This window comes from Anser cygnoides, chromosome 5 (genome assembly GCF_040182565.1).
Source record: "Anser cygnoides isolate HZ-2024a breed goose chromosome 5, Taihu_goose_T2T_genome, whole genome shotgun sequence".
Taxonomy (NCBI): Eukaryota; Metazoa; Chordata; class Aves; order Anseriformes; family Anatidae; genus Anser; species Anser cygnoides.
Window position 1 is genome coordinate 18185420 of NC_089877.1, and position 27823 is coordinate 18213242.

Genomic DNA, 27823 nt, shown 5'->3' on the forward strand with positions numbered 1-27823 from the left:
GACAGGGAGGGAGAATCCTCTTGACTACAAATAAAGCATAGGCAAGGGTCGGTGCTTTTGCTATCATCCCAGAAATAGGCCCATTTACAGGTTAAGCTGCACCAAGCACCTGCAGCCAGGAATGGGGCTGCAAGGATCTGAGCAGCTCCTGCAGTCTCCATGCTGGTGTTGTGGAAGAGTCAGGAGTTCAGGGAAGGCTATGAATGATCCTCATTCTTAACTGCTTTCCCTTGATTTGCATTTGATTCTGAGCTGCTTAACCACTGGTGGATTATTTCAATTTTCCTGGTGAATAATGCATGAGGGTATATAAGTGGATGTTCCCTGGCTGAGTGGGCTGCAGATGAAAAGTGTCAGCTCCTTTGCAGCATTAATGTGCAATTTTTTCTCAGGTTAAAGCTGTAGAGAACCTAGATAAGCTTTTTTTGGATAACTCCTACAAATGCCAAAATATTGGCAATGTTTGCTTTTTCTCTTCTTTTCCATTTGAATACCTGTTATTACTGTGAAAAAAGTCAGTTGCCAATTTTCCGTTAAGAATTTGTTTTCCTCGGGACTCCCCTTCAAGATTCAGTGCTACATTGTTGTACCTGCTGCTTAAGCTTCCTGAAAACTGACAGGAACGGGGATGTCTTTGTTTCTCTGCCACTGAGGTTAATTTGTTTTTCCAGCTCAGGAGACTCTGCACTGATCTCTCTTGCACCTCCTTCATACTCTTCAGTATGTCCCCAAAGGATAACTGGGGTATCCTTCTCATTGGTAACCTTGAGGCACAGATATATACAATTCTTGTGTATAATATATCCAGTATATCATACAGGTAGATCTAAACACAGTGAATCCTGTAGTAATTGAAGCAACCCATGCTGCACTTGTAGGAAAAAGTCTATGAATCTTCTCTTATTAAGCTACCAAGGGTCAGTTGAGTGTCTTAATGGACACTTGTGTCAGTCCTGGGAGTAGGCAGAAAAGATCAGAACTTGGGCAGTGTTCTTATTAGAATGGCCTGTTAAAAATTACCCGTTTGTATTCCAGAATGCTAGGAAATTAAAGCACAGTCACTATTCTTGTTGCTTGTGGTTAGGCTTATAATTATGGAGCATCTGTTCATGATCATAATTTGATCCCTAAAATGTTGAAACTGAAACTTAGGCCATGGGTCATTCTAAACCAAGTGTTTAATTGAAATGGTCAGATGTGTAATATGAAGGCTTTCAGGGAGGTATGTGATGTATCAGTTATTTTGGAAAATGGCTTTTGATATGAGTCCAGTGAAAGTGGAGTTAGAAAGAGCTTCCTAAAATGTGAGATCATGCTACTGAACCAAAGTGTCCTAGAAAATATAACTCTTCAAAACTCCCCAAATGTAACAATATCATTTGAATTTAGACATCCAGACATGAACTATAGATAAGCACATTATAAAGTAATGCTTTTAAGCTAAATGTAGCTTGACATATAACAAGATAAAATATTGAAAACTTGTGAAATTGTAGAGGTGGTATAGTAAACATGACATAAAGTTGTGCAAATGTTTAAATAGCCATGATCTAATAGCTATGACAAAAGAACTTCACAAGTATTCTGAAACAGTCCTATGAGTATTTTGTGGACTTTTTTATATTATTTGGTATTTATATGCTGAAATTTGCAGTGAAAGACTTGGCAAAAATGCACATTCTCATTAATGTTAGTTTCATAGCTTGTACAATATAAATTCTCAAAATATAATCATAGAGTAACAGAAAGGCAAAAGAGAAAAAACGTTTTGAGGAAATGAGATTTTTTTTATTTATTTTTTTTTTGTGGTGGTGGGGTGTTGGTGGTGACTGTCCACCACTATGGAAAGTGGTCCCACACTTTCATGTGTGGAACAAAAACACTGCAGGTGAAGCAGATTATTTTTTTGTTATACCAGTTGTGATACAGTCTTCTAAGCTCTGTATCACCATCTTCTGCTGTCCTTAATTACTCTTAACACTCTTCATTACCTTTCATTACCTTATCATTATCTCATTTTCATCACCTCATTTCCTGTGCAAAGTGACAGGGGCAGCAGAGTGGGAGAAACGAGAGCTCACTTCCTCATCTCCTATAAATGTTTATTTTGCCCATTTTTCCATTTTCAAATTATTCCATAAGAAGAACTTCACTTACATAACCTTCTGCTTACATTTTTTCCCCTTAAAATCAAATTCTGACACCTAACTTCTTAATGTTGCCTTCGTTCCTTGCCCTTCTGAAAGGATCCTGCTTTCCATATCCAAGTAGAAGTCCCCGGAGTCTGTTGCTGTCAGGTAAGGGTTAAACCATGGTCATTTTTCTCTTTGGGGGTAATGGTAGAAAGATTTGATTCTGGTACTTTTATTCCCAGTGAAAGAAAACTAGCAAAACATAGAGGTATATTAGGAGCATAGCTGCCCCACAATTTAAGACTTCACAAATCACTATTCTGTTATCCTGAGCCTGTTCACATAGGCAGTAGCTAAATTGGGTCTCTATCAAAGATCCATGGGCTCAGAATGATTTTGAACTCCACCTTTGGGCCTTAGTATGCTGAAAAGGTTGACGGAATTGAGGGAGTATTTTTGGAATAAGATGCTATTCATTGTGACTAGTATAGAATAACCTGTTTTTAATGTTTTATACTATGTTCATATATATGAAATTAAATACCCAAAGTTGTGATTGAAAGCTGTGTTATCCCAGTCAGTATGTGAAACAGAATGCTAGGGGGCTAAGCTTTGTTACGATGAATGACTGTCTTGGCACCTCTCAACTCCGTGTCCCAGGCAGACACAGGCACGCACGCAACCCCTTTTTCTCCTTTGTTCCTCTGCTGGGTTTCCCATGGAGGAAAGCTTGGCTCACGGGCCAGAACTGCCGTGTGCTCTAGTGCACCCCAATCTGAGCCACCCCCATTGGAGCTGCTCAGGGAGGAGGACTGCAGGATGCACGGTAAAGGACACCTACCATGTTGGCTAGGGCTAGGCTAGATCTGTCAAGAGTCTGATGTATTCCAGCGGCACTAAGTTGATGTAATGGGCCAAAGCAAACATCGCCAAGAAGCCCTGAAGAGCTTAATTTACTTGAGCCTTTGTTCCCAGGAGGGCGAGTACCATAATGGATCAGAGACAATGATTAACAGCAAGGCAGACAAAGCACAGCCTTTGGGTGGAGGTGCTGTTGACAGTAATGACAGACATTACTTATATTTCTATACCATAGCACATGATTAACAAAGCCTAACACATTCTGGGACTGATGTGCAAGTCTTTACTTCGTTGTTGGTGACCCTCTATATGAGGACCAGTGAAAACCAATCTTAATCAAACTTAAACAATTGTAAATGTGGAATTATATTTAAAATAACAAATTTATCTTAAGAATGACGGAATACTGGATATTTATACTGTCTAGGAAAAATAATGCAGTTCTGCACCTGATCTCACAGTCTTGTTGCAAATATTTCAGCACGGATTCTGTATACTGGAGCCTACTCTATGTGGCCCTATCCACCTCCATTCTTTGGAAAGCCAGTAAACATGCAGCAGAAGAAGGGCAGCATTTATTTTGGAAATTTCTGCTTAGAAAATCAGTGTTTTATGGGTTGGGCCAAATTAACATTTTTTTTCAAACTATACTGTCAGAACAGTAGCTCAAAAGAGAGACATCTATGCAGGAAGATTGTTTTAAACCTTATAAATGCAGATTAATATGTGCATTGCAAGAAATGGGGCAAGCTTCCTTGCATAATGCTCAGTTGATCTGTCTCCCATCCACTATAGAATGTTATCCGTTTAATTTTGATACTGACTATATATATATATTTTTTTGTGAAAACCTAAAAGCAAATTGTTTGATTTTAGTATTTTTAATGGGTAATAAATAGGATACTGATTATATGTAAATATTTCTATTAGTATAGTTTTTTTCTACAATTTCTTTTAAGAGAATGGTTATAGCTTAATCTGTACTGATATTTTACTTTGCATTAATATATTGATATTTTAATGTGGTTTGCAATTCAGTTGTTAAAAGGAAGACTCCAAATTTCATCACACAATCTAGCCTGGACTTCTTTTCAATATATGAAAAGAATAGCTGCTTAATTTTTATTCAAAGACACTGGAAATCAGGCATAAAGGCATAAACTTTAAAATTTTACTGAGACAGTGGCCTCACTGCTGCACCAAGGTTTACGAGGAGTCTGCATGAGCCATGCAGAGTTTCAGGGACTCTGCAAAGTCGGGGAATGGTTCTAAAATCTATGACCTCAGATTTACCTGGTTTATTCATGTAACATTTTTATGAAGAACAGTTTTACAAGGAAAGCTTATATAAAGAATTCTTGGAGTATGTCTACCGCATATTTGTCTGTGGATATTTGTACACACATCTGGGTATATGTATATCCATTTTTATGGTGAAGCAAGTGACAAAGCCATTTTAATAAGTTCTCTAATTTTTGAAATAGAATGCTTCAAATATTTCAATACATAAAATTCTTTTTTTTTTTTTTTCTTCTTCTTTTTCCAGTGTCCTTACTATTATCAGAAGTGTAAAGGAAATGTTAAACTTATTCCTATCATAGGCGTATTTTGGCTATACTCTTCTGGCACTTTAACTGTACTTTATCTTTTTGTGCATCTGAGTTTCAGAAATGGATGTGACTAGTAGTTTGATGCTGGATCAAAGGAAAGATTTTCAGAGTATAAATACATGTTGCAGCAACAAAGACCACAGTTTTCTAAAACAAAACAAAACAAACAAACAAAAAAGCACACAAGACAAAACAAACAAACAAACAACAACAAACCAAACAAAAAACAAACAAAAAAAACCACACAGATAAACTTCTTTTAAAATCAGTAGGGATGAATTAACCAGTACTTTTATCCATCATGAATATCAGACACAGTTCGAGATGTTTGATTTCTTAAAGGATTGCACAGTATGTTTTGCTGGAATAAATCACATTGGTAGCCTTTTTACTATAGTAGAATTTGTCCTTTCTACTATAATGAAGTTTAAAGATAAGTCAGTTGAACTCCTGGTGAGAGACATTCAGTTAGAATACATTTAATGATGATCTTTTATCACTCTTATATCTCAGAGGAAAAATTAATTGTGTAGTTGCACATTGTTATACGAAATAACTGAGACGCAGATCAGCATTTATGAAGATTGACACTGCTCGGTAACTACAATATTGATGTAGTTGACAGCTTTTGAGTTTGCCTAAGCAGTGTTGACCAAGTTAGAACTGGTTAGATTTTTTTTTTTGAGGTGAGTTCATTATCAGTGAAGTTAAATTTTTTATGAAAATGTTTGAGTTTCATCATCCTCTGAAGTATTCTGCAGTGGCTACTCCACTCCTCGTCCAATGTAAGAAGTGTTCTTATTTGTGTCTGGAGACGATGGTTCATCTCCAATCTCCTATCATCATTTGCTCATAGTTCCCCTTCAAACTCTGTTCTACAGTCAGATATCTTTTTTAAATTTATATTACGTGAAGTTAGCCAAACTGATGGTTTGCTGTGCTGTAATATGAATGTTTTAAGACTCTTCCCCTGAGCCTTAGCTAAAATACAGGATGTTTTCAATGCAGTTTCATTAGGTTTAGTTATTCTTGGTTTAAAGTTGTAATGTAGTACCTTCAGAGGTTGTTTTTTTATTTTTTATTTTTTTATATTTTTATTCAAACTGTGGTATAACTTGGATTACAGGTTGTCAGAATTAAATTGTGCTGCGTTTTCTACCATGGTTACAGCCTTTGTAATAAAATGTATAGAAGTACCGTGTTCTGTTTTTATTAGAAGTTGGAAATTATCTGGAGAACTGCTTAGTTTTATGACATTTTCTATTGTCAGAATCTACCATGACAATTACTTAACAAGGAATTATAACCTCATAGATTCCTAAATCTTCTGTCTTTGCCTGATGAAGTGTTTGTAAACACAAAGTATGGGGTGATCATCTTACATCTATGAAAAGGGCACTGAGAACTGATCTAATTCTTGAATCTATGAATGTACAATAGAAGAGAAATTTATACAACATGTATTTTGGGGAGGACAGTTTTAAAAGGAGAATACCCTAAGGGTTTACAAAACTAATGAGCAAAACTACTAGTCCTGCTTCCTCTGATTTATGTCTCTTCAGCAGCTTTGAGTTGATCCAGACTCAGCTGAGCTGTTGATCCATTCCCTAAACTGAGTGAGCATCCCGGGCAGTGGCTGTTGGTCCAGAAGGCACAGCTGAAGCAAAAGTATGCCTGAGCTGTGCCCATCATCCAGGCATCCCTGAGTGATGGCAGGAAAAGCCCCACTGGGGAAATCTGGGTCGATGAGTGCTGCTGTGAGGCAGCCCCAAAAGCAAGGATCACAAGACTTGCCTAAAGTCGATTTTGTACAATTCTTTTCAGTGTAGCTCATAGGACAAAAATCTTAATCTATTAAATAAGAAAGATGAGCCTTTCAGAATCTAAGGAAGACATGGTTTTGTAACTAATCATTTGAGCAATTTGGAACACTAGATAATCACAAATCATATTCAGTTATTGAAAGCAAATGACAACTTTCCAGTAACAGCTTCAAAGCTGTTTGCTGCCTTCTGTATTTTCAGAGGCTTCTCACTATGTATAAGGGAGGTTACACCAGGACACATCTTTTGATATCATCTGACATTATGCAGTGCACCCATCACATTGCATCATCATTGAAATAAACACTGCTCCGATCATGTCTTTTCCTTCCATTAAAGCTTAATAGCAAAAAATTAAATTGCACTTGAGACTGAATGGATCCCTACTAGTTTTCTTTCTGTATTTGGTTTCAAAGGCTAGGGTAAGTAGAGATGAAAAAAAATAATCTTTGCTGAAATCAGCAATCTTAATGAACAGTTGTGAAGGTTCAAAACTTCACTCTGTAACTTACTAGATGCTTCATTTTTCAAAATTTAGCTGGAGAAATCAGATTTGGTAAAGATCTGGTGTAGTACAGCAGCTAGATGAATGTTATTATTCCAGCTTACTATTTTCCTGCAGCATTTTGTGTGGGTGTTTGCATCCTGTTTAGCTTTCCACATCTCAAACATTTCCAGTTTCCCCTGGGAGATTTTTTTCACATTCTAATGCACCTCATTGTCAAAATTTAAATCAGTCATGTTTTGATGCAATGAAGAGACATGATAGGATTGCCAAATAAATAAATAAATAAATAAATAAATCAGAATTCTTCTTTCATGACAGTCCTTTTATGCTTGAATGGAGATGATGTTCAGGTCATCACCCAAGCCCTCATGTGGTTACAGTAAGTCATATTGTGGTACAAGCTCTGCTTCCATGTCTTTTTTGCCATTATTTCGGTGGCATACTACTATATTGCATACTCCTCTCTCTTCACATTTGCTTTTGTGTAATGTCTGTAGGGAACTTAAGCAGTGACTCGCACAGTGAAATAGCATGAGTAAATTATTTAAAATAGGTATAGTCATTTTAGTGGGATTTAATAATTAAAAACCCTTTTAAGAAAAAGCTAGCTCCACAGAGACCTGTGGTAAAGTACTGCAAACCCTTGTTTGAGAACCAGTGGCTCTGACCAGCAGCCCCGAAATTTCTGGATTACTGTGAAATGGTTAGCTGTGACAGTAACAGGAAGATCCTCTCAAGCTGCCTATAGTCCCTGGTGTTTATGTTAACCATTTAGCATGAATGTTGCATTCTGACTTGTAGACTAGATTATAGGAGCCATTTAGCATTGACAAACTTCAGAAATCTGTCCCCTTTTATTTTTAAGCAAAAATTTTTTAGAAAAAATGAAGTCTTTTTCAAGGCAATTTTCTGTGAATGAGATGTCAAAATAAATAAATAAATAAATAAATAAATCAAATATTCCAAGTATGATTTTTTTGTGACTCTAAGAGACTTTACTTCCAGCCCCGTTATCATGATTCCCCAGTGCCTGAAGATGCAAACTGAATGTCCTTTTTTGTTTCTTACTACTTTGCGAGTTCAGGACTAAATTATCATTACAAGCTCAGATCATTAAAACATTACCTCTCTTGTCTTTCCATTGTTCTCTTTTAAATAATTGTTTAATAACACAAATACGTCTGATAACTTGAATCTGTTACTTTAAATAACCAATATTTTATTAACAAATCCAGGCTTTTATGTAAAATGTGAAATACTCACTCTGTACATGCACATATAGAGAGAGTTAGAAAAGCCTAGTGCTAGCAGTTTGTTTTCCACATACATAGCTATAAATCTCTACAAAGCCCAATGTAAATTGAGATGTTAACTTTAGATTACAAACAGCTTCATTTAGGAAACCATGCAGAGAAAGGTATTGCCTAAGGATGTAAAAATATTTTATTTCCCTGAGAAAACAAAGTGGTTGCTATGGGACAGAGAATTATCTAATGATGGCTTTACACAGATGCATACTACTGGACAGAATTAGAATATTCAAACCACAGTGGGCAAAAATGTTGATTTTTCTCTGATATGTTTTTGATTTTTTTTTTCTTAGTGTAGATCTAGATACTTTCAAGAAAAATAAAGAAGAAAGTATTTTTCTGTAGGGTACAATTTAATTGTTTTTTTTCGTTCCAATCCTCCAAGAATACTGTGCAAATGAAACATATTTGTTAAGTCAGGCAAGCTTTGAAATACCTATGAGGAAAAGTGCTGTCCTTTTGAATGCTGAATGATGTTTTTTTTTAAGTTACTAGATAGTACAAGTAATGATTTTATGTGTAGCAATATAGTTATAAACCAAAGCAATAACTCAGTTATTCCATATATTTAATCACACTCTTTTTTCACCTCTCACTTTGAAATGAGAGAAGCATTTAAATACTGATGTTTGAAATATTACTGTGTGCAGTTCGAAAAGTGCCCTCAGCATCATCCTTGAACAACCCAAACACAATAATTGAATTAAGTCCCGTTGTGGTGTCTGGGAGTTGTTTGGCTGCGTGAAATGCATTGTGACCCATCACAAACCTTCTAATGAACTATCTTCCCCTGTCATGCATGTGGAAGAGCTGGGGGCCTGTCTTTTCTCTTGCTCTTTTCCCATGTGATTTTCTGGGACAGCAACTTTTAACAGCCCCTATCCTTCCCCATATGGATGTGCTAATGTTCCACTCCAAGGGTACATACATGGAGACTGGTAAAACTAATCAGTAACTATATTTAAACACCATTTGAGTAGGGTCATAAAAATGCTGGAGTTTTAGAGGTAGTGGATGCCTGATGGTGTAGAAATGTAAATTTTTATGATTTTTTTTTTAACTGGTTATATGCCTGTGTCCCATTGAAGTATATCTTTTAGAATTCAGTGGAATGGACACAGAAAATATGCTTTGTGGTAAATCCACTATCACTTAGTAGCAGTGCATTTGTGGTCACTTTTCACTGTGGGGAGCAATGGCAAGCAGAGATACCCAGAAACTGTGCAGAGATTTCTCAAGTGGTTCTTCATGGAGTACTGTGAGTAAATGATAGCTTGTTAGCTCTAGTATAATACTTGCCATGCTGCATCCTCCTGGCTCTTCAAAAATCATGGGTGAACCATCTTTCCTTTTACTCTTTGGTTTGGTAATATGGTGCAGAAATGCCCAAGTCCAATGTTGATTTTGCTCTGCGCTTGCTGCATTCAACTAGTTATGTTGCTTACATGAATTACTTAACACCTGTACTCTTAAAAAATGATTTTAATGTCCTTCCTAGCTTATTATGAACATTAACTTTTAATGCCTGTGGATTAGTAATGAGTAAGGTCCTTACCAGTGCTTGAGAAAAGTTGGCCTCTTCTTGAATGAAACAAATATCAAAATTGTATTATACTATTTGTTTTCTATTCCTTTCATAACTTTTTTCTCCTAACAAGCTTGAGGATCTCAGAAGTCTTAGCTGTCCAGATCGTGCTTGAAATTCCTAATAGTTGTGTGTGGTTTGCATGAATGCATGCAAAAACTGCTGCTCTAGATCATCCTACTCATGGCACAAATAGCTAAGAATGTGATCTTGCAACCTGATTAGCACTCTTGTATCCTGCTAAATTCTCTGAGTGTTTCTAGCATGTAGTATCAAGCTAGTGGTGTTTAAAATTTTCTCTTAATGTACTGTATTTTGAGAAGTTACTAAAATCAATGGACTTTGCTGTTATGAGAGGTCACAAATTTTGTGTGTGCTCGTACCCCAGTTTACTCAGAAATATCTGTGACTATTGCCATAAGTATTAAATTTCTGCTTTGGTTATTATTCCTGTCTCCTTTTTTCCTTTTTTTCCTTCTTTTCCCCCCCCCCCCCCCCATATAATTTAAAACTGTTCCCTGAACTTTATCTCTTATTAATCCTTAAATTCCTGTTGAAAAACTTCAGCCATCTTTCACAATCTCCTTAATGCAGTTCATTCGTTGCAGGCATATCTGGAGCTGCAGTGCTGCTGTGTGCCAGCCAGTTCTCTGAAGTGCCCGTTCTGACCCTACCTCTATGTGCTGCTACGTGCTTATGTGGTCAATTCATCACTGCTAATGCAATCTCTAGACCTTACCTTTTTTTTTTTTTTCCTATCCTTTTATTCTTTATGTGTTTGCATGTCTTTTCTTTCCAGTGCTCCCAGTGGTTGTGTGTTGCGGGGTCTTCTTCTCTTTTGTCACAGCCTCAAAACATCACCCATAGTAGCAAGGTTCTTAAAAATGCAGAATATTGATAGATGTGAAGTAATAATGTTGTAAAAGCCATTACCTATATACCTATATCATCATCCACAGAACTTCAGTTATGACATAGCTCCCCCCCCCCCCTTTTTTTTTTCTATAAAGGAGAGTGACAGAATAGATAAGAAAGTTCAATTTAATTCACAGCAAAAGGTTTTCACAGCAACAATAGCTCTGACAGTTCAGCCCTTTAAGAAGCACAGATGAAAGTTCAAATCAGTTGGTAAGGCTTAATTAGTAAGATTCTGAAATAAATCCAATAACTCCAATCTAAAATTACCAAAACAGAGTAAGATGATGATAAGGAGAAATAATCTGTATTTCCTTTATGATGTTGCTTACCTCTAGCATTACATATTGCCAGATAAGGCAATCCATTCCTGTCAGTTAATGATCAGAAATGTTCACACAATCTCTTCTAAAAATCCAGACAAACTATAAATACTAAGTGTCTTAATCACGCAAGCTGAAAAAAATTACTATGTAAAAGAACAGCTTGTCTATTGTTTTTGGTAATGGAACAGTGAAACACTAGTTAAAAATAAATTCTTAGTTAATATTTTTAACCTCACCTACTGAAATATTGACCATATTTGAACAGTGAAATAGAAAACTCATTGGGTTGTTCTGCTGCAGTTTTGCTCTGGAGAGTATGCTTCACAGAGGTTTCTGTCCACAGTTGTGAAACTTGTCACTTCTGCTCCACAGATTATTCCACTTCCTTGATGGATCAAAGAAGCAACTTGTTTCTCTATTTATTTTGCTGAGTTTGGGTTGTGCTATGATATGGAACAACACTAGAGGTAGGGATGAACTGCTCCTTAGAGCTTTCAGGTTGAGATGTGACTTGTGAGCGTGATGGGCTGTGGAGAGTGACCTTCCAGCTGTCTGGCTGTTGTGGACCAGGGCTGCATCCTCTTTCTTTGCTTCTTCTGGTTGCATGCTAAGAAAAAGCTGCAAACTATGATTGTTCAGAGGGATGGAAGGAGAAGAGAAGGAAAGTCATTTACACTTTTTTTCTGATCTTCAAATACTTTCTGTGCTTTTTGTACTGTTCTATTCTTCTAGTTAACTTCCTTAGGGTTGTTTCTGTTGCTCTGTATTGGTCCTCTGTTTTGCATCATTCAAACGTTCCTTTATTTCTTGACTGAAACTTTGGTCCCACTAGAGTCCATGGCAAAATATTTACCATTTTTATTGGGACTAGAATTTAAGCAGCTGTTTTTTTTTTTTTTCTGTTTTTTTTTTTTTCCCCCTTTTTATTAATTAACAAACTAGAATAAGACATCTCTTCCAAATTAAGCCAATATTGAAACTTTTTGACTGTGTATGGTATAGGATCTTGCTTAGGGCATTTACCTGTTAAAATATTTCCTACATAAATTTATAAAGTTAATTAGTCACTCCTGCATCCTAATTGTTTTCTGCATTGCTATTCCCTGCTGTGTGTTTCGTAAATCTTTATGTTAAACAGGGGTCTGGTATTCAGAAATTGATATTACAGGTATGGTTTAAGAGGCTGTAGGAGTTGCTTAATATCACTTTACTCCTCCATGTAATGTGCAGCATCCAAATTTATATTGTTTTCTTGGTTGTATATTACATAGCATACCATTTCCTGAGATGTTAAACGGTCATTCCTAAGTATCTTAAAGCAGTAATCCGTTTTCATTTTCTTCACTGAAAATCTCTTTCAGATTATATCTCCCAGATTCACTAAGAATCACTGGAATTTCTCTGCATTTTCTTCCTATCTTCCAGTTGTTCCATTTCCATTCATACTTCATTTCTTGAACTCAAAGGTGTCCTGTGAGTCCCATTTATTTCTCCTTCTTCTTTACTGTTGGTCACAGTATCACAGTATCACAGATTTCTCTAGGTTGGAAGAGACCTCAAGATCATCGAGTCCAACCTCCGACCTAACACTAAGTACTCCACTAAACCATATCGCTAAGCTCTACATCTAAACGTCTTTTAAAGACCTCCAGGGATGGTGACTCCACCACCTCCCTGGGCAGCCCGTTCCAATGCTTAATAACCCTTTCGGTAAAGAAGTACTTCCTAACATCCAACCTAAAACTCCCCTGTCGCAACTTTCACCCATTCCCCCTCGTCCTGTCACCAGGCACGTAGGAGAACAGACCAACCCCCACCTCTTTACAGCCTCCTTTAAGGTAACTGTAGAGAGCGATAAGGTCGCCCCTGAGCCTCCTCTTCTCCAGGCTGAACAAGCCCAGCTCCCTCAGCCGCTCCTCGTAAGACTTGTTCTCCAGACCCCTCACCAGCTTGGTCGCCCTTCTCTGGACTCGCTCAAGCACGTCCATGTCCTTCCTGTAGCGAGGGGCCCAAAACTGAACAGAGTACTCAAGGTGCGGCCTCACCAGAGCCGAGTACAGCGGCACAATCACTTCCCTAGCCCTGCTGGCCACACTGCTTCTTATACAGGCCAGGATGCTGTTGGCCTTCTTGGCCACCTGGGCACACTGCTGGTCATTCCTTTGATGTTGCTTGCAGCTTCCTAATGTAAAAGAAAGCATGGTCAATCCCACGGGAACTTAGATTGTGTCATTTCTAAATTTCTTGCCAAATTCTAGAACAGGAAATATTAAGACTTAATGGAAAAATTACTCTTGCGATGTTTCCATAAAATGTTCCCCAAATTCATAATTTTCCATTTATTCTTGTTCTGTTCTCCCACCCTTCCAATACCCGCTGTTGTCCGGCTGAGGGAGGGGTCTTAGGCTGCTGATTCCTTTCCTGACCTCTGATGGAAAGGCTGACTTGCACAGCATGGGAGTGTGAGTAGTCTTTGGCTGGGGTTCCCTCGCTTGTTGTGACAGAGGCTTCCTGGAGGCTGTGGTCCCCTCAAGGTGGTTCAGAAGCAGCGGTCCCTCTGCAGCAAAAGTAGCTGGGGGCTGTTTGCATGACTGCTGCACTATAAGCTTCTGGTGAAACTGAGTCCGGTGCCCCCTGGCAGAACTCAGGGCTGGATCTTTCTTTCATTTTAGGTCTCTATTACAAACATTAGTAAACAAATAAATATTGCAAGTAATTTGAATTCACTTTTCAGCTGAAGTTTTCTACAGTAATATCTGAAATACATGTTCCATGTTACTGTATCTATCTGTTCGGTCTGATTCCGTACTATTTATCTTTTGATGCACTGTATATTCTTCAAGCTTATATATATATATAAAGACATAATATTCATGGTTCTCATACCTGAAATTATGTCCTTAAATATATGAGTACAATCATCATTAACTTAGTTTAGATGTGCTAAGGATTCCTCAAGGCATGTTCCAATTCAGTTATGCCCCTGCAACAACCTCTGTAGTGACCTGGGAGCTAGACTCAATGATCATTGTGGGTCCTTTCCAACTCAGAATATTCTTTGACTCTATGATTCTATGATCCTAGGTGTTTAGTGCCACATGGTTCTTCCTGTAATGAAAGTGTGTATACATACAGTAGTTTCACTTATGTACAGGTAATACCAGCATGCAAAATGATTTCTCTGCTAACCTCGCAGTCTGAAATTATTCTGAAACATCAAGGATATGCATCTGAAATGCCCTGGCTTAGTAGAGAAAAAACATATCCAATTTGCTTCTTTATGCAATTACTCTCCTTTCTCTGACTCCATTCTTTTTTAGAGACTTGCATTGCCTTTTCCTACTAGCTTTATTTGCATCACTTCTTGTCCGGAAGAAAGCAGAGTTATTTTGAAACTTGAACGTGGAAGTCAAATTTTATTGTAGTACTCTTGATGTCCGGGGGTGTGACTGCCAAATAATATCCAGAACTTCTATTTTCATAGTAATGTCTTGGATGTCAGCCATGCATTTTCTGCTGAATTAATGAATATCATGTAGCTACATCCACCACTGCTGCCAGAAATGTAAGAATAAGGGGCAATATTTCTGAAATAGTATGTACACGAGATTAATTTTTGATAATGGGTTTAAAGCTTGCACTTTTATTCTTTTATTCCTGTCAGCTCTGACTTACTAAACTGTATAAACAAGAGTCCTTTTTCATATTCTTGTTACAGAAAATCTGCTAAACTCAGCTATTGGTGCACCATCTCAAAACTTAACCTGCAGGCCAAATCAAGGCTACAATGGGAAAGAAAGATAGAAAAGTCTTACTTCAACGTTTTCAAATATTTTAAAATGCAAGGGATAATGTCTTGAACTAGAAGTAGGCATAGTATTGCTAATATTACTTTATTAATCCACCTCAAAAGGGCTTCAATGAGCAAGCCTTCCTTTCTCAATGGGATTAACCACTGAGAACATTACAAATGCTACACCTACATATTTGTACAAAGATAACCCCCTGCTATAACGGATACATTCTTTTTTTATCCTTTCTTATTTAGACCGGCATGATTCATTAACGGTTATTTTTGAGACAGAGAAATGTAGGCTACTAATATAATTTTAAATGCTGTTATTTTAATGAATAAGTCAGCTATGTTTTAGTTTCCTCTTAACACCAAATGTCTAAATGGAACTAAGGATAGTGAGACAATTATCAGCTTAAATTATTGGGTTTTATTTTTCAAAGATCCTTCTTGATGACATGACTTTAGATAGAGCTTGCTTTCCTCTATTTAGAAAAGATATTTTGAGGGGTGAATACTTGCATGGCATAACTACTATCTGTAGCATAGAAGACAAAAGGAAGCTGGCAGTGGCAGACTTTGTACTCAGGTAACCCAAATGTGCATCGTCTCAAAAGCTAAATATATCCTACTCACTGCTTTTAGTGCTAGGTCCACTTTGAAACTGAAATGATGACAATAAGAGTAAATGAGGAATTCTTGGAGACAGCTTGGACTAGATAGTGTAAACAAAAAAAAAGTGCAGAGCGTTCTGGGTTCAGTAATGATGTTTTTCTCTAACTCCCCATTTGAGAAGCTACTCCTAAATATATGTAAACAATTTCTGCTTTGATTGTTAATGCAAGTCCATGGGATATGGAGGTCTCTCTGGCTTCTTCTACACTGATGACCCCCAATAGTATTCAGTCCTTAAATTCTCCTGTCACTGCTTGCAGATTAATGGACTTCAGGGAGGCTGCAGAGCCAAGAATTTAGTTCTCCTGGCACTTAATTTGTAGTTTTGGTGGTAAGAACTCTACCAGAAAAAAAAAAAAATGGCCTCCTTGTACTTCTCTACTGCAAAACAAGAATGAAAGTGGTAATGCAAGTATTTGTCATTAAACACACCGGAAAGAAATGTGCACCTGTGGGAAGCCAACCAGTAAAGCGAAAAGTCTTCACGGTTCTGAGGTCTCCTCAGTAAACAATGTATTATTTTCTCAATGAAAATGTTACCCTCGAAGTGCAATAAGGTATTAAAAAGATAGAGCAATGTCACATTAATTATTTGATTGTTCCCTCCTGTATTCCACAATCAAACTTTGTTGTATGAAGACGGGGTGATGTGTTCCACTCTTATTAGGCTTTTATGCAATGTGACCTCCTATAAACTTCCTCATCTGGGTGGGCTACTTCAGTGCTGTTTTCTTGCCCTCTAACCATTCTACCTCTGCCCATTTAACTTCACTGCTAATTTTATGTAACTGCTATGACGTAATATCTTCTAGAAATCTCTCCTGATAGACTCTTACAGACCATTTATTGGCTCTGTAGGGCAGGCAGGCTATCCTTAAACTGGTGATAGAAGCAATGAAAGACAACGGTAGCCATGAAGAGAAGGGAAAATGAGGTTGAAAAATAGCAGGGAAGGACACCAAGATTTAAGAAGAGGGAGGAGCTACAGCTTCAAGAGGATATTGTGGATTTTTTTCTTTGCCGTTTTCTTATAATTCCTGCCTTGGGGTAGCTCACAGTCATGCATGAACTTTAATGTCATGGCTTGGTTTCTTCTGTCATGAGCCCTGCAGTAAATTGGGAATAACTGTATGTCTAAGAAATGCTTGAGCCAGTGATGGGTTATCAAGCTGGAATTCATTGCAGGCTAATTCTCCATCCTTATGCACCTTGTGTTATCATTTAGACTTACGCAAAGATACTGTAAAATGTTGTCAGAACAGAGTGGATGTGTTTCATATCTGATGTGCTGGAGGAATAGTGCCAAAAGGTAGGAAGCCTGGAGAATCAGACCCAACTGACTGACACATAAAATAGTACAAATATGTTTACTCAATACACCCTGCCCCAGTAATTACAGTTGTCTGTATGAATTGTACAAGGACAATGCATATAACAGTGGCACACTATTTGACCACTTTGGCTAGTTATATATTTTGTACCTTCTGTGAGATTTTTTTTTCTCCATTGAGAGCAATATACACTTTTCAGTTATGAAAATGGTGTTATTCTAAATAAAACTGACATGATCCACCAACACTTTTGGAAGCACAGATGCTTTGTCCCACTATTTACTAAAGAGGTTCACACTTAGATTAAAGCAGTGAAATCAAATCACTGAATAAAGCCTGGAACAACATAATGATTTAAGGAATTTGTTGAGAGCTTTTGGTAGGAGGAAAGTTACACAAAGGCAAAATTAGATTGTTTTCTGTACAACACCAGAACACAGAAGCATTATGCTATCCAATATTGGTCCATTTGTTTTTCTAAGCATTTTGTGCAGATTCATTTGTCTTTGTTCTCCTCTGCAACATGAGACCACAGCCCACAAATCTGTGTACGGCTTCCGAGGCCCATGTGTATCAGCCATTATAGAATGTGTTCATAATGCAAAGAATGAACTTTGTGGTGTAATTCAATGCTTCTGAGTGGTGCTGCATCAGGACTAGATTTCCCAGTTTATTAGTGGAGAAAATTGCACCCTCCTTTCACCAACTTATTTAAAGAGCACAAGAATTTTTTGTGGGTTATAATTATTTTTGATTTATATTTTCTTTCTTATTGTTGGAGGTAAAATAATGCAGCTTGAATAATCTGAGCTAAATAGATCTTTCTGTCCAGATGCCCTACAGGCTGTTGATCTCTTGCTTCAACAACATACCTAGGTAGCTGGTTACTGATAGTCTGCTGCTCTGTAGAAGTGAGTAACTCTGGGTGAGTTCTACTTGCTGCTGAAAACAGACTTTGAAGTCAGGACAGTCCATATTTAAAGAAATGCCAGCAAAATGTAACCTAATCAGTTAAACCAAGTAGTTTCCTGTTTCATCTACTCTAAATCACCCACTGCTTTTTCTGAAAGGATTTACAAGAACTATTTACTTTTTAAGATTTTTTTTTTTCCCTTAGCCATATTACAGTGGAAAGGTCTTTGCAAACAGCAGAGAAAACTCACTATTTCTTATATGGGCGTACAAATTTATGGAAGATGGATACAAATGTTTGTTGCAGTTATTTGTGTTATTCTGAGCAAGAGCTGATGTTCCTTTCAACCCAAACACGTGTAAAAGAAATGGGGAGCTGTGAGTACTCTGAGAGGATAAAGCCTTTAGAAACTCTTGTCACCTGGCAGCTCAGAGCTGGCCTCTCCATTCTACACCTCAGGATTGAGGAGAGCATCCTGCAGAAACAGAACTCTGTAAAATACAGGTTTTTATTTAGGTAAGTGCGTTTTCTATATAGGACTGTACCTGATAAAATGAAAGTGAGTCATACATACTTTATTCAAATATGTTGCTTTCTTTGACATTGCTGATAGATTTCAATCGTTTTCAAATTCTGCTTCAGCTATTGTGGATTTCTCTTGTTGCCTTTACTTCTCTCTCTCTTTAAGCTACTACTTGCAAGACATTTCCCTCATTACTGGCCATTGTTTCCTTCCCACTTCCAGGCTTTCCTGTGAAATAGCAGCGTTTAATTTTCCCACCTTTTAACCCTCCGTTGTTCTGTGTCTTTCTGCATCCTGACCCAGATTTTTCACACAACTCTGGGCTACAAAGCAGCCTCTTATCCTTTGGGAAAGAGGTTTTATTTCACTTCTAAGGTGAATTCTGGTGTGTGTACCTGTATCCTTGCAGTCAGAGCTTCAAAAATTTGCAGAAATTGCTGCCTTGAGCTTCGTAATTTAAAAAAAAAAAAAAAAAAGGTAAAATCCCATGATTTTCAAGCTCTTTTGGATCAAAATTTCTGAATCCATTACCTTCTAGACTATCAAAGAGATTTCAGACATTTGCTCTGACACATTACAAGTTTTAAGCAATATTTAGCAATTTTTATATGATCTAAATATATTCCTGATGTTGTGTAAGCATCTGAAACTAAAGCCTTACAGTGAACACGCCTGCCTTCTGTGGAAGCATGCAGCTCTTTAATGTTATTCCTGCATTACTGCTGTAATCCCAGTGAATCTTACTGAAGGCTTATTTATAATCATGTGAGTATGGTAAGAAAGAGGGATTGATTTTCATTTCTCATGATTTTAAGCTCATCTGAGTGTGGCAACTATATATTCGTCGACTTTGAAATTCCTTTGAAATGTACCCACAAACACGTGCACCTCACATGCTTAGTAATTAAAATTCTTTCAATAGCAGGACTTGCAGGAAGTGTTTTCTGCAGGACTGAAGACCCCAGCAGTGGCCAGTTCACTCTACTGCATGGTCTTGCCTCTAGAGTCAAGCCTTGCGCACAGCTGTAAATTTTGCTGGATATTGGAAAATCTTTCCACATGCTTCTTGTAGCTTTCTAACATAGTTCCACGAATGCACTTGGTTCCTCGTGAGAGTAGAGTGAGGTTGGCCCTTGCCAAACAGAGCAAAGTTTGGGGACAGCAATGTAATATAAATGCCAGGTAACGGAAGGGAAGTCTGGCACATAGCTGTGTAACTTTCACTGCTATATTCTGTTTTTCTTTCTTCTTCTAATTGATAACTCTTGCCATCTGTTCCCGATCCATCCCTCTGCTGTCCTTTCCTACACACTGTCTCCTGCCCCCATTCTACCCTTCAGACTTGGACTGCCTGCCTGAAGGCTGCTAAGCAGCGCTGCTGGGTGGCAAGAAGATGCTAATGATAGTGACAGAGAAACTAAGGTCAGGTTAGCTAAGGCTGGACTCTACAAGCAACATTTGTGTGAGCTCAGACACTCTCTTCTCAGGGTTGGCTTAACTGCAGTATCCTGAGCAAACTCAAACTTTTTGCAAAAAAATCAAACGACTTTGTTTAATAAGAGTTTTAGTTGTTCCTCTGAGGTGGATTCCTTCTGAGTCTGTCACCACTGCTTGTGCTCCTGACCACCCTATAGCTTTGTGGGTTAAGCAAGTAATCTAGAAACAGTATCAACCTAGCTTTTTTTTCTTTCTTTTTTTTTTTTTTCTGTACTTTACAGTTTATATTTGAATCTTTTTGTACTTTACAGTCTATATTTGAATATGGCTGTTCTTGTCTAACTCTCCACTTGGTGGTTTAGCATAAGGGACGCCTATTTTATAGCGGAGAGAAAGTTATTTATACGTGTGAAGAACTGTATTTTTAACAAAAGGCTAGATGTGTGTACAAGTTGAAGAGATTTTTTCTGGTAAGAACTCAAAAAAAAAAAAAAAAGACAAAATCCAAAAAGAATAAAGCATGATAATTTTAACTGTGTTCTGCCATCACATCTGAAAAGCAATTGCTCGCGATAGTGGGAAGATTAAGCAAGAATGTAGATTCGATCAAACAAATCATGTTTTAACTTTTCCTAATGACATTTAATTGCCTAAAAGTAGATCCTCAAAAAATGTCTAAATGTGTAAGCCGCTATTTTGCATTGGAAGCTATGGACTAAAGCACACATAAAAAATTGTGAACCTGATGTTACAAACATACAAAAAATGGCAATCAAAGTTAACCTTGGAGCCCATGTTTTGATGTCTGCATAAGGTGGCCTTTTCTTTGCAGAGGCATCCTCATGCAGAGCCCACAGACGTCTTCCTGAGCACCTGCAGAAGAAGTGGGGGAATAAAGTTTATTAGGGCTTACCTCACTTGTATTTGTAAGGCATCTTCATTTGTAAGTACCAAAACTACCATCATAAGGCAGCAAAATCTTTTTGGAAAAGGTGGAAGTTGCTGGAATAATTTCTTTTTTAACTTCTTTACACCACAGTTCAGTTCTTCAGACTTCAGTTAAAACAAGTAAATTCTAATAAGCTATTAGTGAAAATCGGAAAAAAAAAATTGCAGCTGCAAATAGTTCACTGACTTCCTTGATTGTCATATTTTCCAATTGTACTATAGTGTTTATTGCAGTAGGCTCTGCCATGTAGGAAGAAATTATATTTCCTGTGATGGGGAAAAGAAAGATGGTTAAATGGAATAAAGTGATCGTTCATCAGGTGATATATCTGATGGGGTAGATAGGAAAGAGTTCCCACAATTTCCATGAAACTCAATAATTTCAAGTGACTTTAATATTTTTTATGTTTTTATAACACTGATTAGAAACCTCTAGATGATGAAATGCTGGAGCTCCAGCAAGAATCTAATAAAAATACCCCCTGGGATTTATTTTGATTGACTACAGTTGCCTGCCTGTTTTTATTTTACTATATATGAACAGCCATGAATGAACACAACTGACTTAACACTTTCCTAACCTAACTGTTACAGTTAGGTACTTAGGATAGCAATAGTTTGAAACACTGACACCCACGTGGAGAAAGATGCAGTTTGAGGATCAGGCTCCCAGGTTCTATGCTGGCGGCACCGTGGTAGTGAAATGCCCAGGACTTTCTGCATGGAGCAACATGAGCACCATTGGGATCCCATCTCTCCATAGATAGTTAATGTTGGTCTGTATGGTTTTCTGCGATTGATGTTCTGGGTATCAACGCACAGAACTGAACATGTAGAGGCAGGGATTGTGTTCTTTCCCTGGGGACACAACAGGTAATTCTCTGTGTACGGGGATCAATCTGTGCTCCATGCAGTCAGTGAAGGACATTTCCCTGCAATGGGTTAAACTGGTTTAAGTTGCACACCCTAGGAAATCTCTGCCCCATGAGCGTTACAGTAGTGATCAGAACAGTGCTCTCAGCCCCATCAGTAAGCACAAAGTAAGATTTCAGTCTTTCCTGAGCATTTCATGGGCTGCCATCATAAAACTAATTTCTGCCAGTTTACATCTGGCTATTAAAATGGGAACACTACAAGATTCTGAATTTTTTGTGCAGACTTCAGCAGCCCTCACATACTGTTGACTAAGTTTAGTTAGAAAACACCATGGAAATGTGAAATATTACTAATCATTATAGCTTCTTTGGCACTCATAGCTCCAAATGGAATCAGAGGGATTGAATGGAGATACTGGAAAGGGTAATAATTCATATTAGTGGCACAGCTGTCCTGGTGGAGTAGTTCTTGTTCTGGAAACAATATCGATTCTTATGGGGAGCTAACATATGCACATATTTATAAGTTTGGGAGTAACAGTTCAAAGCTACTTTCTAGAAAGCTTTGCATCTTTTTTTAAGAAAAAAAGATATTCTTGTCAAATACAGATGTTTAACTTTATATTTATATTTAGTGTCCAACATTTCCACTGGTAAAATTACCACCTGATAAGCACAGGTTCTTTTAAAATTAAATTGAAACAAAATGTAAAATTATATTGATTTAGATAAATATTCTTTTAATTAGAAATTAAGAGCTGTGTAAACATTGAAATGTTAAATGAAGGTTAAACTATTGAATTTATTTGTGCTTACTAATTCTTTTCAGTTTTCTGTTAAATATGGTATTACTGTGCATATGGAGATTAAATCCATCTAAGTCATTTATTTTCTGTCTTTCTTGAAGCAGTTTTCTCAGTTAGAAAAGGACCAGATTTTCAAAATAGAAGTATTAGCAGCCAGCAGAGATGTCTGAGATGGAATAAATATTTATTAATTGCTATATAGTTCATACTATTTGAGGACAGGTTTTTACTTCGGGTTACTCATTTTTTAAACAGTGAACTTCCTGTTCTTCAGAATCTTTTTTTTCTGTAGGTGTAACTAGTTATGCTGAAATTTTGTGTGATTGTTAGCACCGCCCCCTGCTTCCTTCCTGCCTCTCAGTGATTTGCTCTACCCCTGCGAGCATGCTTGCACGGCTGCCATAGTTCCCTGCAGAATGTGTTGCAGAATTAGCGCTTTAAAAACTGCAAATGCAATGTCCTTATTTATTTTGTGGCGTTTGCATGAAATTTAGAGGAACAGCTCAGTCAAATTTTATTATTTTTACCCTGTGCAAAAAGAAATTCTGTTTTATTTCAGTGTAATTGCTGCAATGAAGGGGAATGGAAAATTGTTGGTGCTGGTACCCCATCTGTTTCAGGCTGGAATATAGGCCAGCTCCAGTTACTCTGCGTAGTGTCAGTTTTGTCTATGGTCTTACTGTAGTTCTTGCAGGAGGCTTGCTGAGTTCTGGTTTGATTCACACTTTTCCTCAAATTGGCTCTTTTTATCATCGCACTAAGCAAGCAAAAAGCATCAAAAAGCAAAAGGGTGCCCCTGAGCACCACGAGTCAGCCGGGCAAGTTTACAAGCTGATGCACTTGTGAAGCTGCTCTCAGCTTTGCCAAGGCTTTCCCCTCACTGGCAGCACAGCACATGCATGCGGCTGCGAAGCCCCTGTGTCCGCGCGTCCTTCCCCCTGCCCCTCTCCAACACAAATTTCGGCCCCCACCTCCTGCACCTGGCATGTGGGGTGCAGGAAGGCAGCACCAGCAGGAGCAGGGCTTCGCCGGCGAGGCTGTGGCGGTGCTGTTCACATGACTAATGCTGAGAGAGATAGCAGGGTGGTTTTTTTTCTTTTTTCCTTTTTTTTTTTTTTTTTTTTTTGTGTGTGTGTGTGTGTGAGCGGCTCCAGTCTATGCACAGTTGGCTCCCAGCTGACAGACAGGATGTGGGGTGGGCTTTGTCACCAGCGCGCCGGGCGCTGCGTGCCCGGCTATGCTGGCAATTACACAGTGCCCAGAAACCTGCTGCTCATGTCAGGGTGCAGGCAGCCCGAACACATAGAAATTGGGTAGCTTTATTTTTTTTCCTTTTTTTTTTTTTTTCCTCTTTCTTCCCAGCAAAGGTTATATAATGAGGGGATTGCTGCTAAAGTAAAAGGGAAAATGAAGTCTTTGTTAAATGCCTTCACAAAGAAAGAAGGTAAGCGATGCAAGCAGAACACTTTGATGTTTCAGACTGGTGTTTTCTTGTGTACATTTAATATGATTGGCTTAGTGACTCTATAATTAATCAGTTCCTGCATTTTCGTTTTCAAAATTATTTCATGCTAGACAATCCATTTAGGCAACTGCTTATGAAGGCTGGATGTGACTTTATTCATTTAAGGTTTTCTCTGAAGTAGTTATAGAAATGTTTTGTTCCCTAAGAAAATCATTTGAAGACACGTAAGGAATTTCCTGAGTGAATATTTGTCAGTAGCTGCTGCTGAATTACCCCTTCAGATGTATGGAATACCAGGAATAGAAGAATGCTGAGAGCTGGAGAAAGAATTAAATGATGCTTTCAGGCATGCTTTTAGAGATGATAATTTTAAAGTTTAGGGGCATGAAATTAGTTCAGTCATTTTCATGTCATTTTATATCAACTGTTTTTCCCAGACAAGTTTTGCAACAGTTATTCTTACAGTTGTGAACATAGTGAGATATTAGGGAGTGACGGTGTCCAACAGGGCTTAAAGCGTGGACATTTGCATTCCATCATTTTGTGTTGTAGTTATTTTTTATTGTGCAAATAATATAAATAATGACTATAAGAGGAGCTAAAAAAATATCCACCCACTTACAGTTTGCAGATTGCTGGGGAAAAGAAACAGTTGGGTGGAATATTAATCATTTTAGGCATGGAAATGCTTATTTTTAACTCTTTCTATAAAAGATTTGTTAGACACATGTCAATTGGTGTAATTAGTTGTCCCCTTTCCTGTTTATTTTTTGTAGTAAGGGCTGATTTTGCTTGTAGTTCTCTCCTTAAGAACAGAGCATTAATAGCAAATCAAAAACTAACTCCCAAATGTAAAATCCCTTTCAGATGTGTAATGGAAAAAGAGCTAATTTAATGTGATACCTGGAGAGCGTGCGTACATACAAAACACACACTATTTTCCGTTAGGAGTGAATGCACTGTCCTGTGCTTTCTCAAACCTGCGGGCACGAAGGTGCTCAGCAGCTCCCCGCTGTGCTGTCCCCATCCTGAGCACCCTGCCCTCCTGCTGCCACCACCGTGCATCCTACCAGATGCAGAGCTTAAAGCAAATGGTCAAAAACCGTGGGCAATTTTTAGTTTCATAGAGCTGTGGCTTAAAGGCTTGGCAGCCTGCTTTGAATGTTAGCAGTTTTAAGTGGTGAAAAATTCAAGTCTAAGGGTCAGAGACCATTTTTACTGAAGTCTAAGACAAACTTTGGTGACCTGAAGGGAACAAGGCTACTCTTTCAGATAGCAGCCCTGTATCTGCCGTGCATTCTCTGGTTTTGTGTGATTTCTCCTGTAAGGAAATTATGACAGTAGCTGTCCTGCCTTATTGTTCCTGGGAAAGATTCTTGTCTTCAGTGAAATCATCTCCAGAGTCATATTCTTATTGTTGGAAATCCAGAAACATACAAACAACACATTTATGTCATATATGTTGATCAGAGGATCTGTGTATGTTAATTTTAGAAATAAGCGCTGTGAGTTTTCTTTAAGTTAGTACTAACTGTGGCTTTCACCATGGCATTTGAAGCACTAAGGTACTTTCAGAGACATACTTTGCTGCTTTGAAACCCTACAAAAATATGAAAGACTCGGAATATCCAGAAAACTATACAGTTTCTGCCAGTTTCTAGCCCAAATATTGGACTACTAAGCTTTATCCCGTTTAGCAGCTTTTCAAGACTACTTCCTTATTTCAGCTTTGTTTCAAATAATGTATTATGGAAATGAATTTAAAGCCCTTCCTCCCCATGCACACTGTTCTCTTTTGTTTGGTTGTTCTGATGTTGCTGAGCTATTTACCAGAGAAAGTTTAGAAATATGAAGGATGCTATTTTAAAATTCTCAGAATCACAATTAATCATATAAGAATTCTGATGAAAATAATATAAACCATTCTTTTACTTGCAATTACACCTTTATTTTATGTTATAAATATGCTTTCAATTTTGCTCTGGAACCTTGAATTTTGCTGTGTCCTCCCAATTAAAAGCTATCTGTCAAGGCAAGACAGATTGATTCCTGTGTATATTCATATTTTTGTGAATTTATTTACTTGCAGAGGATGATAGACACATTCTAATTCTGTTATTTTATGTGGTTTTGAAGGTCATTGAATGTGTAGACATTTGTGACACTTTACAAATGGCACTTGCTGGCACTTTAGACATGTAGGTGATATTCTGTGGGGCTTCTTTCCCAACTGAAATAAGGTTTTTGAAAATTACAACAGCTCAGTAAAGACCTCAGAATAATGCCTGGCTCTCTTCTGTTAGTTATGCTACTGGGACTTTTCAGATATAAATACTTGCACTTTGGATCAATCCTGCAACCCCATGAGTTCCACTGGAATTTATGAGAGTGCTTGCATGAATGGGGACTGGACTAAGCGTAAGTTTTCAGGGTCAGACTCCTCACTGCCTTATAAAATACATAGGAAATGCTATCATTTCTAGCGTGAGTTGGATGACTTTTTATTAGGAAATTCTCCTTTTAAGTTGCATTTGCAAGTAACTGACTCACTACAGTGAGAAATGGAGATCTGGAAAACGTAGTGTCTGCTTGTCTGAATTCTTGTATGGCTGCAACACTCTACTAACACCGATGAAAGGACAGGCCCTCTGCTTTGTATTGGGTGTTTTTATTGCCCTTGCTTTTGTTTTCTGTTATGACTGTTTCATTAACTAGCATATTGCAGCCTTTGGATACAGTCGTGTTCTCCCTGGGACACAGCATGTGACGATGTGAGTATATTACCCTGGGGTAATATGCTCTATATACAATAGTAATAGATGCAGTAGAAATGCCTAGATTAGAAAGAGAGGAATACCAAGGGATTATAGCAGTGTAATAGAGTTCTGCCAGGAGAAAAATCTATGTCCTCGATTTTTAACCTGGAAGATGGGGATAAGGTGACTGTTAACACTACAGATTTCAGGTTAGGCCTGAATTTGTGATGGAACAAAATTCTCTCAGCTTGGATGCTGATTGGAGAAGGAGGATGGGAGATTGTGCACCAAAACTTCTACTGATCAGCCACATTCCTTGGCTTTCTGACTGAAAATGAGGGCATAGAGTAAATATGAACAGTATGACCCTCAAACTTGGTGATAATTAGGTGTTTCCCTTTACCTAGACCATAGTTCAGACTGCTCTGCACACTCACATTGCTGGCATTGCCCAACTATTTATTAAAACCAGTAAACAGGCTAATATTGGCCAGTTGTTTTCAGTTTTAATGATGTTTTGAGGATAATGAATTTGATTAGATATTCAGGCAAGGTAGAGTTTCTGTCTCTGCAAAAAAAAACAATGCCATATGCTACTAAGTCTTTTCATGGGGTTGTAAGCGTGTATAAATGGTAAACTCATCTGTGATTACTCTGTATGTCTTTCTTTACACAGTGCCCTTTAGAGAGGCTCCTACCTACTCAAACAGAAGGCGGAGACCCCCAAGCACCTTAGCAGCACCTCGTATCTTACTTCGTTCCAACAGTGACAACAATCTGAACATCAACAACCTCCCTGAGTGGTCAGCCTCCTCTTCTGCCTCTTCGCACCGCAGCCTTTCACCTCATCTACTTCAACAGATGCAGAATAATCCTAATGGAACTGTGAAAACTGTGGGGAGTTACACTCCATCCTCCCGAAGCCGGTCACCATCCCTAAACAGGTTGGGAGAGGATGCCAAACGGCAGCAGCACAGGCACATCAGGTGAATTTTAAATATTTGCACAGTATGAGATCTTTTAATAACTAAAATAACGATTATATTTAATAGCCATGTAAAATATTTCTGAGATGCTTGGTCCCTGGAGAAAACTATTGGTCATGCCTGAAACCTGTGTTGGATCTGCTTATGGGTGGTGAATCAGGGACTGTTTCTCTTCTGCAGAAGAGTTTTGAACCAAAGAGGAAACCAGAGGGAATAACTGGGGGGAATAAGTGGGGCTGTACAGG

The 27823-nt window shown here is 38.0% G+C and overlaps 1 protein-coding gene across 4 annotated transcripts in view; it reads left to right on the top strand.

The window, feature by feature from the left end:
• The window catches only part of SHANK2 (SH3 and multiple ankyrin repeat domains 2), a 352436-nt gene that overhangs the window by 101483 nt on the left and 223130 nt on the right, over window positions 1–27823 (top strand). For 2 of the 4 annotated variants that reach the window (XM_066997187.1, XM_066997188.1), the window contains exons 13-14: window positions 2247–2297; window positions 27269–27578. In XM_066997187.1, coding sequence (XP_066853288.1) covers window positions 2247–2297; window positions 27269–27578 — 361 coding nt within the window. The remainder of the gene's footprint in view (window positions 1–2246; window positions 2298–27268; window positions 27579–27823) is intronic. The other 2 variants (XM_066997190.1, XM_066997191.1) reach the window with 1 other exon arrangement.